The 12290-nt window shown below is 49.7% G+C and overlaps 1 protein-coding gene across 1 annotated transcript; it reads right to left on the bottom strand.

The window, feature by feature from the left end:
- Positions 1-2026: 2026 nt before the first annotated feature.
- Positions 2027-11814, bottom strand: LOC121694083 (inhibin beta B chain-like). Its single transcript, XM_042074025.1, has 2 exons — positions 10481-11814; positions 2027-4775 (listed from the first exon to the last, which is right to left on the bottom strand). Exons 1-2 carry the CDS (start codon positions 10866-10868, stop codon positions 3979-3981), a joined length of 1185 nt encoding a protein of 394 aa, XP_041929959.1. The 5' UTR covers positions 10869-11814; the 3' UTR covers positions 2027-3978.
- Positions 11815-12290: the final 476 nt, after the last annotated feature.

The following is a 12290-nucleotide window of genomic DNA, read 5'->3' as shown; positions in this document are numbered from 1 at the left end:
CCCAAATGCTTGACAGACGTGCAAAAGTCGAACATTTATAACTGTCGTTGTCACTAAGACTTCTTTATGCTAGGCCTTTTTTTCCACTTACAGCTCTTTCATTGGAGGTCCATTAAGACTAGTCTGAGCGCTCTAAGAGAAAGCACAATAGTTTTTGACTGTCAAAGCTGCATGTTTTCCACGAGTGGTTTGTTTTTATTTTCAGTGAAGCAATTGACCTACGTTGACCTCTGCAAAACAGAGTTCTTTGAGAGTGTGATGCATGTGTTACGGCTTGCGATGTGTGTGTTCATGAGGAGGTGTGTACTTTGTGTGTGTGTCTGTGTGTGTGTGTGTGTGTGTGTGTGTGTGTGTGTCTGCTTTCACAAGAGATAAGAATGTTTGAAGGTGAGAAAATGTAGATAGGATTACAATTGATTGAATTTCTCCGCATGTGTATATGTGTTTTTTGTGCATATGTGTGTGTGTGTGTGTGTGTGTGTGTGTTTGTGTGGCTTTGCAGTGCTAGCCTGCAGCGTTGCCACGGTGTCATTAACATTCCTGCAGCCGAGGCGGCACCGCTCTGCTTCGTGACGAGCACTGACAACACTCCCTCCCTCCTTCTCTCTCTCAATCCCTCTCTCTCTCTCCTCTTCCTCCTGTTTCTCTTTACCTGTCTCCTTCCAAGCACACACCCTTCATCGTTCTCTCTTTCTCTCTCTCTCAAACACACAGACCAACACACACCCACACACACCCACACATACACAGAGAGAGACAAACAATCCCACACATTCCCAGTCAGGCACTCTCTTGTCCGGGGCTAGGTCTTCTTCAGCTGTCACGGAGGCACTAGCTCTGACTCACCTCCCTCTGTCCCTGTCTCATTGAGAAGTCCGCCCGGAGAACATGTTATTTCACACAACAGCCATAGCTCATCCCCTTGGCAGACCTGAGCCGTGCTGAATGTGTTTCAGGCAATTATCCCACCCAGCCCTGAGCCCTCTGTCCTCTGGCCTGGTTTGTGCATGCTGCCATGTTTTGGAAACGGTTTCGCTGGGCTACAAGGAGATCCTGCAGAAACAGCAACAACGGGGCCACAGCAATCACAAAAGGTGTGTGTGTGTGTGTGTGTGTGTGTGTGTGTGTGTGTGTGAGAGAGAGAGTGTGTGTGGTGTATTTTGTTTGTTTAAGGGATTGGAAATAGTCTTTCCCTCCGCCTCTCTCAACCACAAACACACACACACACACTTATGCATGCACAGGCAGGTGCACACACACACACACGCACACACACAGTCACACACAAACACACACACACACACAAACACACACACACAGAACCCCAGCCTGGAGGGTTTGGGACCTGCACACAGGCAGCTTGGCAGAGAGAGTCCCTGATGTAAGAGGCAGGACGAGCAGGGTGAGCCAGAGGCTGAGTTCTAACAGCCTCCAACAAGCCCCGGCCCCCGGCCACATCCAGCAACCCCTACACTACGGCAGGCCCACGGGCCTCGGGCGACGCATGTGAGTGAGAGAGAGAGATGGCGAGAGAACAGAGACAAACAAATCAGAATAATGAGGTTCTATGAGCATTTTTCAAGAGAGAGAGGGGGGGGGGGTTGTTTTGACTATTAGGCCTTTGGTATGAGACACGATCAGAGAGTTGTTGCCTTCGTGACTGACTGAGCCGTTTCTTTTTCTTCATATGAGAAAAGTGGCAACAAGTGAACACTTTACTTGTTGGTGTTTATGGCGTCCCTGTGGTTGTGAGGGGAGACCGCAAAACTGCATAGCTACAGTAAAGCAATCCCTAGACAACCACATAGAGCAATACCACATTTCCATCATAAAAAACATGGACTGCAAATGCATTGGGGATGTTTCTGTTTGTTCCTTTGGATTCACTGAATGTGTTATTTTATATTTATATAAAGGCTATGTTCACATAAAGTATGTTTAGCTCAAGATGTCGAGTCGCTTATGCGTTCTCTATAATCTCACATGCAATGAGGAGACGGGTTAAAAGGTTAAGTTACAAAATATGTAAGAAAGCATATTTTATTTGACTTGAACTGTACAGATGACATTTATTTATTGGACTAACTGATTTTGAATCCACTAAAAATGACATTTATTAAATAGAAAACAAATGTAAAGTATTTAAAGATGGAAAAAATGAGTGTTTTGTATGTTTACTGTACAAAGTAGAAAACAAAACAAGACAAAACAAAACAAATTAAACAAACAAAACAATAACATGATAGAGCTACAAAATGGAATCTATTATGTCTTACCCTGATACAGTGAGTAGGCCATTTCAAAATGATCAACAATTATTTTACACAATAATGTGACGGCCTTGCCATCTTCTTATAATAGCTAATATCTTGGCTTCTTTGGTTCCATTATGTATAATACATTTGTTTTCACAAAATTCAAATTTTACTACTATAAAAATAACTTTTTTTCAATGGCAGTTTTTCTTTTTTCGCAACTTTTCAGTGCAAACATCGTAACAATCATTCGCTTTGGACAGCAAGCGAAAGATCACATTTCAAGTATTGATAAAGAGTTAAAGACTAGCTGAAGACAAGAGAGAGTTCAGTCTTGATATGAATATGGGTAACTATACATTGCATAGCTCATGCGGCACTTGGTATGATGAGGGCAAGGACCAAGGGTAGGTGCTCCATTTCTGTACCCTCTTGAAGGCATTTCAAATATGCAAGTGCTTTTGTGAAATTGTGCATTTACAAGTTTATTTATTTCTTCTTTTTTGTTTCACTTTTGTAAATTTTTTCTTTCTTTTTTTAAATTTTCTTTTCTTTTCATTTGTCTTTGCAAGTGCTGCTTTTGCACTAACCAGCTAGATGATGTGGAGACTCCTGTGCGTACTAGGAAGTGGAAGAGGCTCTGCTCAGCCCCAGGGGATGGATGGATGGATGGAGGGATGGGTGGATGGAGAGATGGAGAGATGGGTGGATGTTGATGAATGGATGTGAATGGCCCACTGCGGTCGAGCGGAACAGTGGATTCTGTGTGCGGTTCCGGAGTTCCGACGCTGGAGCTACGGGCAGTGGAACCGCGCCTTCTGAGTGGTGCGTGCCAGTTTGTCTCAGTGCCGCTAACAGAACAAAACAAAATCCTCAACAATTCAAACCAGACCTGAAACAGGAAGGCCTCAACACAGAAAGAAAAAAGAGAGAGTTTGCGTGTGTGTGTGTGTTTGTGTGTGTGTCTGAGAGAGAAAGAGACAGAGAGAGAGAGAAAGAAAGAAAGAAAGAAAGAAAGAAAGAAAGAAAGAAAGAAAGAGAGAGAGAAGCACGCAGAATCGCACTGGGGTGGTGGAATGCTGTTCTGTGTGAGTCAGAGTCTTTTTTTTGTTGAGATGCTTCTAGAAGTGCTGATGTTCTGAATTGTGTTCAGGATGCTGAGGAGTGGGCAGTGGTGTTGCCAAGCTCCCAGGGGGCAGTTGTCGCTTAAGTACTTACAAAGGACAGAGCCAGCATGTCCCTCTGGCAAAGCCTCAGTCCTATCCCCTCTCCCCTCCATGCTTCCGTCTCTATCACTCGCTCCATCAGGATGAAAGGAGCAGGCAGAGGAGGAGAGGAAGAGTCAGATAGTTTCCATTTTTTTGTCTAGAAATGGGAAACTAGAAGACAACAAACATTTTGGTGAGAACTAACTCCTTTCTAATCCCAAGTCTGTGAGTTCATGTACATTTTAGGACTGACCTGCAAAACGGGAGAAATATGCTTTTTTTTGTGTTTTGTGTTTTTTTTTTTGATCAGCCTCTGCTCCGTGCACACACACACGCCTGTGTGTGTTTGTTCGTGTTTGCGCGCATACACACGCAATAACATGTATCTACTATATATGATACAAAGTTCCATAAATATGAGTTTCCTGTCGACGTCACTATAGTTTATTTTTTGTTGTAACATTGTCCCCGTTTAAGGAAAGTTTTGACCGTAATGATGTTAAGTCCCGAAGCCTTCAGGCACAGCCGCACTCCTCCACGATCATGTTGGGTACGTCGCGCTTGACGATGTTGTACTCGTCGTCAAAGTAGAGCATGGACATGGTGCTGAGTTTGGTCGGGATGCAGCATGAGTTGACCGAGCCCGGGCTCATGCCGCGCATGCGGTACTGGTTGACCACCGCCGTGTGGAAGGACGACGCCGACCCTGGCACGCCGGCCATGTACGACGGGCAGCTGCCCTCGCAGTAGTTCCCGAAGTAGCCGGCGGGCGCGATGATCCAGTCGTTCCAGCCGATGAGCCGGAAGTCGATGTAGAACTGCTGGCGGCAGCACAGGCCGCCGCTGGTGCCGTCACACTCCAGGCCGCGCTTGCGGATGCGGTGCTTGCCGTCGGCCTGCCGCGCGCGCACCACCAGGAAGGGCCGGTGCGACGGGTCGGCCGGGTCCACCAGAACCGGCATCACGCCGGCCGCCTCGCACGCCTCGCACGTCACGTCCAGGTCCTGCCGCCGGCCGTTGCCCTTGCCCAGCGCCGCCCGCACCGCCTCGGACAACGGGAAGGTGTGCCAGCCGCTGCGCTTCAGCTCCACCCTCTTCTCCACGTACGCCCAGCGAGGGGCGCTGCCACCGCCTCCTCCGGCCGGCTCCTGGTAGCGGATCCTCACCATCACCTTCCGCCGGAGCCCCTTCTCCAGGCCCCCGGGCAGCAGCTTGAAGTACAGCCACAGGTTGGCCTGCTGCACGTACAGGTTCTGGTTCCCCTCGTTGGAGACCAGGAAGAAGAGTCGGGACTTGGAGACCGCGATTTCATCTGGGAGAGAAGGAGAGGGGGACGACAAAAACAAAAAGCAGAAGAGAAAGGGTTAATTTTGAGAACAGTGCTGCAGATTCATACATACACACACACAAACACAAACACACACAGAGACTCACTCACTGACTCACTCACAGTCATACCATTTCAATTAAAGAGTATCAGTTCAAAAGAGATTGAGCCATAAATAAAAAGTTTGGCACACACATGAAAAAGATATTAAAATACACTTAACATTCAAGCCTGGGGTTTATTTACCAATTCACATATTCCTCTGATTTCACTGTTGTAAAGGTTAACATAGCTCTGGTAGAACTCCCCTTCCCTCCCTCCCTCTCTCTTTCTGTTCACTCCCCTCTCCCTATCTTTCTCTCCCTCTCTCTGTCCCTCTTTCTCTCTCTCTCTCTTTCTCTCCTGTCGTGCTCCAGGCAATCAGTCACCTCCAGTGCAGCGCGTTGGTAGTCCTGGTGGGTTGGCTGGGGGAGAGCAAACACTCTGGGCCCTCGCCCAACTGGCCGCCGTGCAAGGAGCCCAAGATGCACCGAGCGAGAGAGCGAGGTGGGAGAAGGATGAGGGTGAGGAGGTGGGGGGTGGGACGCAGACTTGCCCTCCAGGGGGTTCACCGAGTTCACAGCGAGCGCTCAGGATCCCCGGGGGTGGCGGTAGCGGGCGGAGAGTGACAGCACAAAGGCCTGCTGCGCCACATTAAGACCGCACCGTGGCAGCGGCCGCCATTGAGCGCGTGGCCTTGCCACGAGGGCTGTGAGGAGCCACAAATAAAAGCCATTTACATCACACTGGCTACTGTGCCCCCCCACACACCCTCCTCCTCTCCTCTGCCCAAACTCTGCGCCATCTCTTTCTGAGAAAAGCCTCGCGTCTCTTTTTTTATTTGTATTCCCTTCCTGGCGTGGGCTCATTTGATCCCCTTCAGCGCACAGATAATGACCAGAATGATCTTAAATGCTGGGTTTTACAATTTAATCATATTCCCTCCCTCCCTCTCTCTCTCTCTCTCTGTCTCTCTAGCTCTTCTTTGTGTGTATGTGTGAGGACAGTTTGCATGGCTTGCTTCTGGCACAAGATGAAATGGTTAAATTACCTTGTTTGCAAACTGATTAGTCGGGTCAATGTCAACAGCTTGCCGCTCAAACGATGGTCCTCTCGAGCAGGCCCACCCTGCCCCCACCCCTGTTAAAGAGTGGCTTAAACTCACTTGAACCTGCCCAGACTCGCTCAGAGCTCCGGCCCAACGCAAATCCCCTCGAGCCCATGGCTGCACACACTAGGAGAGCTTCGACAGTGACAGATACAAAAAAAGCTCCGAGGTGGGGTGTGGGTGGGTGGTGTTGTGGTTTCAAGTGTCAGAAAATATGTATTGAGATAGCGGCAAATGATCGATTCTTCCACAAGCGTCACACAGAGCTGTCGGAGGATTTCAATACAGTTGAGCCCCATAGCTACAGAATTTGGCCAGGCAGGTACGCCTGCCTCTACAGCTCCTGCCTGCCCTGACAACGCCTGTCAGACAAAGTGTGCGTATTCCTTAGCGACTGCTTTTCTTTTTCGCCCCCAGTCAGTAAATCTGCGGGCTCCGTGCTGTGCTCTCCTGACGTGGACTGGCCTACAGCAGCCACAGCACCAGCAGCTATGTTTACTGAGAGGAAGTCTTTTGACTTTGGAGTGGGGTGGAGTATGGGTGGGGGTACAAGAATGAATACAGAAGGAGGAAGCCGTGCGTGCGTTGTCTGGTCAGTGGTCATGTGACCCCGATGCCAGGGCTGCCATTGGGCACACCCACCCGCATCTGAAAGCAAGCCACAGATGGTATCTCAGTGCCGTCTGTCTGTCGGCTGGGTGGGGGCAAATGCGGGGGTGGGGTGTGGGGTGGAGACGATGTCTGTGTTATCCAGTGTCACTCGATCCCCCAGTCCGAAATAAACCTTGACCACACTCCTGCCCCTCCTGCCCATCAGCATCCCCATCCCCTCACCTGCTGACCCCCCTTCTCCCGTTGGATTCAGCAGCGGCGCCCGTTTCCTATGGGAAGCGCCGGCAGAGGTATTAAAGGTATGACAGGTCAGGAGCGAGCGAGGAAACTAACCGGGGTCAGCCAGGAGCGAAGAGCAGCGCAGCGCAGGGGTGGGCTGAAAGGAGAGCTGCAGCAACGTGTCGCCACCTGAGTGACCCCTCCGCCAAGACACCTACTAAGCTCACGCGCGTCATCACTCAGGGGCTCCGACTGGGGCGGAACACATGCTATCGCGGCCTGGCTCTGAGAGGGAGGGTGTGGGGTAGTGGTGGTGGTGGTGGTGGAAGGGGAGAGGGGAGAAAGGCTGTGTGTGTGTGTGTGTGTGTGTGTGTGTGTGTGTGTGTGTGGAGGGGAATACCGGGGCATGTTTATCCCTCTGGGAAATTTCCTCAAGAGGAATGCTAAGAACTACACGCCTTGCTGGACTTCAGACCAACCAGCCAAGCGACCAGCCGAAATTACGGGGCCGACAGGCTCTGAAAAAAAAAAATGCGCAAACTGTAACTGTTTCTGAGTTTTTGTTTTGTTTTGTTTTTTTTTTGTCCTCCAGCTGAGCAGAGAGAGGCTTAACAATACCTCTCATCAGTCTCACCCTGATGTCAAAACATCTACAATATGGCCAGTCGCTCGCTCGCTACTGTGGCGGGATCGGATGACGAGGGAGGCAGGGAGGAATAAAAGCAGGTGGACGTGTTTGCTGTTTGGGATTGATGGAGACACTGGCCCGGGGTGAGTGATAGCCTCCGTAATAAAAGAGCAGGTCCAGTTGCAAACCCCCTGACCCCTTTTCAGCTCCCTGCCACAGTGAATAATATCGAATAATGACGTCTTAATTCCATCCCCCCCCCCACCCCCCCTTCACTTGCACTTGGCTGGCTGGTTCGAGGTGAGTTCAGCGAGTCCAGTCGACTAAAACAACTCGACAAATGAGAAGCTCGGCACGCACTCTTCCTCCTTCTTCTGCACTCACACCCCCTCCCAACCCCTTTCCCTGTTCACAACCCCCTCGCTCCTCTCCTCTCCCCTCCCCTCTCCTCTCCTCTCCTCTCCTCTCTCCTCCCCTCCCCTCTCCTCTCCTCTCTCCTCTCCTCTCCTCTCCTCTCTCCTCTCCTCTCCTCTCCTCTCTCCTCCCCTCCCCTCTCCTCTCCTCTCCTCTCCTCTCTCCTCCTCTCTCCTCTCCTCTCTCCTCCCCTCTCCTCTCTCCTCTCCTCTCCTCTCTCCTCTCCTCTCTCCTCTCCTCTCTCCTCCCCTCTCCTCTCCTCTCTCCTCTCTCCTCCCCTCTCCTCTCCTCTCTCCTCTCCTCTCCTCTCTCCTCTCCTCTCTCCTCTCTCCTCTCCTCTCTCAACACCCGTCTCCACCCGTCTCCACCTACTCCACTCTCCTCTGATCTGCTTCGCTCTCCTAGGTACGGGACACCGAATCCGCCTGAAACGGCCCGCAGGCGAGTGTCAGTGGAGACATGAAGTTGGCACCCGTCCTCAACTGACCCTCTCCACACACACACACACACACACACACACGCCCCTCACCTTGGCAGCGTTCCTCCCCTCTCCTCTCATTCTCTCCCCACACCCCCCCTCCTCCTTGCTTGGCTTGGCGCTGCACTTGCGGAGCACGTTGATAGATAAGAGTGGCCCGCTGGCTGGTATCCGCGCGTTAAAACCATTAGCGGCAGAGGGTGCGCAGCGACAGGGGCGCGGATGTTTGTTGTCGCGACCAGTTCACGGGTCGAGAGAGAGAGAGAGAGAAAGCTCCTTGCACCACTTGTCACTCTCGGTGATGACCACCACCACCACCACCACACTGAGTTTTATGCTGACCACATCCACACACCCTCTGACGTTCACTCACCCTTTAATTTCCTACCCTGATCCCCCAATACACACACACACACACACACACACACACACACACACACACACACACACACACACACACACACACACACACTTAGGCTCCCTGCTCCCTGATGCGATAATGACATTTCTCCAAACAACGCACACCACGACCCCTAAGAAACGCGCCTGTCCCAGTGGCCCAAAGCTCCTGTTCTGTGCAGATAAAGAGCCGCGGGGGCCTGTCCCTGCTGCGCTGTGCCCCTGGCTCGATGCCTCCACTCTGGGGAAAGCGTGCCAGCTGGCCCCCTGGAGACATCCAGACCCGGGAGAGGGAGCGGGGCCAGTTCCACTGGACAATGCTCCAGCTCAGGGGTTCAAAGGTGTCGTCCATAGTGGACGGGAAGGGAGGAAGAAGAAACATGCTTTGCCTGGCTTGGGCCTGGCATGGGCCTGGCTTGGGATATTTCAAAAGCATTCTTTATGGAAACAGCTATGTGAGTACAGCATGCAATACCACCACCACCCCATCTCTCTCTCTCTTTCTCTCTCTCTCACACACACACACACACACACACACACACACACGTACACCCCTCCTCCCTCCTCATTCTGTCCTCCAAACCACTGTCACCCACCACGACTCAAATGTCTCATGCATTATTCCAAGCCGTTGCTTTTGTTTGTCCTTTGTTTTTGTTTTGTTTTGTGCCCAATGTTGACATATTGGGTTTAGCAAGTACGCGCCGTGCTCTCCTAATAATTGCCTGGCTTTTGTTCGCCTTGTCGTGAGTGTGCTTGGGCCATTCTTACTGTTAAAAAAGGGGGGTGGGGGGTTGGGGGGAGGAAAACGTTCAGGCTAATTGTTTTTTTTTTTCTGTGAGGCTGATGGACTGAGGAAGAAAAGTGGCCAGTTTAAGACGCATAACAATTTGTTTGTTGTTTGTTTGCTTATGCCTCTCATTACACAAATATAATGCATGGGAGCTGCAGCCATGGGCTAATCTGGCACTTATCAGACAGCAGAGTAATTATTTGTGTTGTGGGGACATATATGTGTGTGTGTGTGTGTGTGTGTGTGTGAGAGAGAGAGAGAGAGATAGAGAGAGAGAATGTGTGCGTGAGTGTGTATGCACAAGTACTTATGTTTCTGTATGCATGTGTGTGTGGGGGGGGGGGGGGGGGGGTGTTTCTAAGGAGGGTGCAATGTTTTCTTTAGACTACTTAGAATAAGCTATACGTCGAATTCCTGGAAGTGGAAAGAACGGCCAATTGAGGGTTTCACATCACTTCACAAAACACCTAAATCGATGCCACTTGCACACCTGGGTGTTTGCCCCATACCATTACTAATATAATTTCTAAACAGGTCTTTTTTCAATCAATTACGGACAGTCTGCAACCACACCATTCCTCATCTCTTCTCAAGTAAAAATCAATAATTACCGAATCGAGTGGATGTCAGTTAACCTGACGGGCCAGTTGCACGCCTGTTCCCTTAAATTAAGCTATCCTGCTTCGGCTTGCGTTTCTGGATGAATCACTGATTTAACCGCCTCTTAAGAAGCCACCCGGCGATGATAAGAGTGGATGTTTCTAACCCACTGTGGGTTACCGATTGATTGGTGATTTCACTTTCAAAGTGAACACCAAAAACAGGTCAACATGACTTAGCAGCAGTAGAGATGCCGAACACTCAAACCGGGGACAACCACACACTTTCTGGTGGCAGCCTATCGATAACAGTAATAACTGGTAAATTAATTTAACACACCTTTAGAAACCACCCCTGTAGTCGTGATGGATCTTACAGTTTCACATCATGAGATACACACCTGATTCTGCAAAACTGATGATTTCCGATGTTTCTTCTTGGACTTCGTTGTTGTAGTTTGCGTGTCCATCGAGGTTAGGGATCTCCACCCTACCGTCCTCCCGTACTTTGCCGGCGTGAAGTTTTCTCAGTGCCGTGACCATCGCCGCCTTGGGGATGGGGTGAGTGATGTTGGGTCTCTCCCTCATCTGTAGCCTGTTCAAAATGTGTCGTTTTACTGCCTCCAAAAAGTCCGTGTCGAGTCTGTCCGACTGTATTGACTGACTGAGCCCGCACGACGCGCACGACTCATGGGGCAATGTCTGTGTTTCCGCACCCGGCGTAAGGGTGCAACGAACACACAATAAGCAAACAGCAACATATGCGAGTATTAAGACGTGCCTTTTCATATTTGCTATTTGTTCAATATGTAATTTCCAAGCACAATGAAGCAGATTAATACACGTTGCTTCGAAGTATGAAATCCTTACAGAACTTAGAGATTTGTCATCCCAGTTTGGATAGACAAACACAAAAACAAAGAAGCAGGCTATTCAGTCGACTTTTCAACAACAGATTGTCTATCACACATGAGGTCCAGTCCATGTATCCAAGCTCGAATTTCGCTGGAACAGTAACACCAGGCTGAAACTGATCACAACTTCACAACTTCCTGAAATTAGTGTAACATAGACACGTCTTTGGTCATTTTAAGTTGCTGAGCGTCAAATATCTGTATGCACACCGCAACACGCACCTTTGGTTTGCGCTCTTCCTTTGACGACTCTTTTGCAGTCCTCAAATGTAGACAGCCGTGACAATCCACACAGACGATTTAACGAGCGCAGCTTCATGAAGGAGTGACTTACTCATAAATGCTTGGCATGTCATAGGCCTACTATGGCTTGAAAAATATTAAAACAATGAACAGAGGTCCACTCGCATTAAACACGCTGTGGTGACAGATGCCTGAGCCACTGCTACGTCTGGCAATCCTTTTTTTTTATCGCCAGGCAGAAGAGTCAGATCCCAAACACTTTTGTAACCTACTGTAATCAAATCCCTCTTTTTGTTAGAATCCACTTCCTTGCTTGAAAACAAGCGAATGCGATTGCGCCTTGTTCTCCCGAACTATAGCCTATAGCTTTGTCCCGTCAGTGTGCAGGACGACCCGCTCTGCAGCTAGGTACCATGCAATGTGACTGTGCTCCCAAGGAAGTGATGTTGTCCTTGGCTATTTCTCCCGTGCAATCACGACACTGAGCTACTTCTCACTAGAACTTTTTTTATACAGGAGTACCACGTGGCTATGGGATTTGCTGGCGGCCAGGGGTGATGAAATAGGACTTGCCCATAATCAACGTAGGTTGCACTCCCCTCACAGCGCATTCTGATGTTTGAACATAGCAGAGAGAGAGAGAAAGAGAGAGAGAGAGCTGTCTTGCCCGCACGCCCCGTGTTAATGTCACCCACAATTACAGCAAATAAAATACATAAATTATCCTGTCTCGACTCCGCATAGAGATACGTTCACAGAGTTTACCTATATGTAAACGTGAGACAGGCTATGGTAATTCAGGCAGTTGTGCATCTTATTGATCCCGTCATGAACGGAACCTGAGATCGCCTGTAAAGCCGCGCTCACCTCAGAAATGTATGCTGTGTAAATCAATAGGTTCAAAGAGGCCAGTTACACGATGCTAGACCCTGCTTCAAACGCTGTCCGCGACTCTTGCAATGAGATCTACTGATCTAAGTTGGTAACATTATCTTAGTTATGACATGCATCAGTCAACGGAATGGTTCACCGAAGGTCTTCCCGGAGGAGCAAT

Source organism: Alosa sapidissima, chromosome 2 (assembly GCF_018492685.1).
Source record: "Alosa sapidissima isolate fAloSap1 chromosome 2, fAloSap1.pri, whole genome shotgun sequence".
NCBI classification, from domain to species: Eukaryota; Metazoa; Chordata; class Actinopteri; order Clupeiformes; family Clupeidae; genus Alosa; species Alosa sapidissima.
The sequence above is the reverse complement of the archived record's forward strand: the minus strand, read 5'-3'. Positions and strand labels throughout refer to the sequence as shown.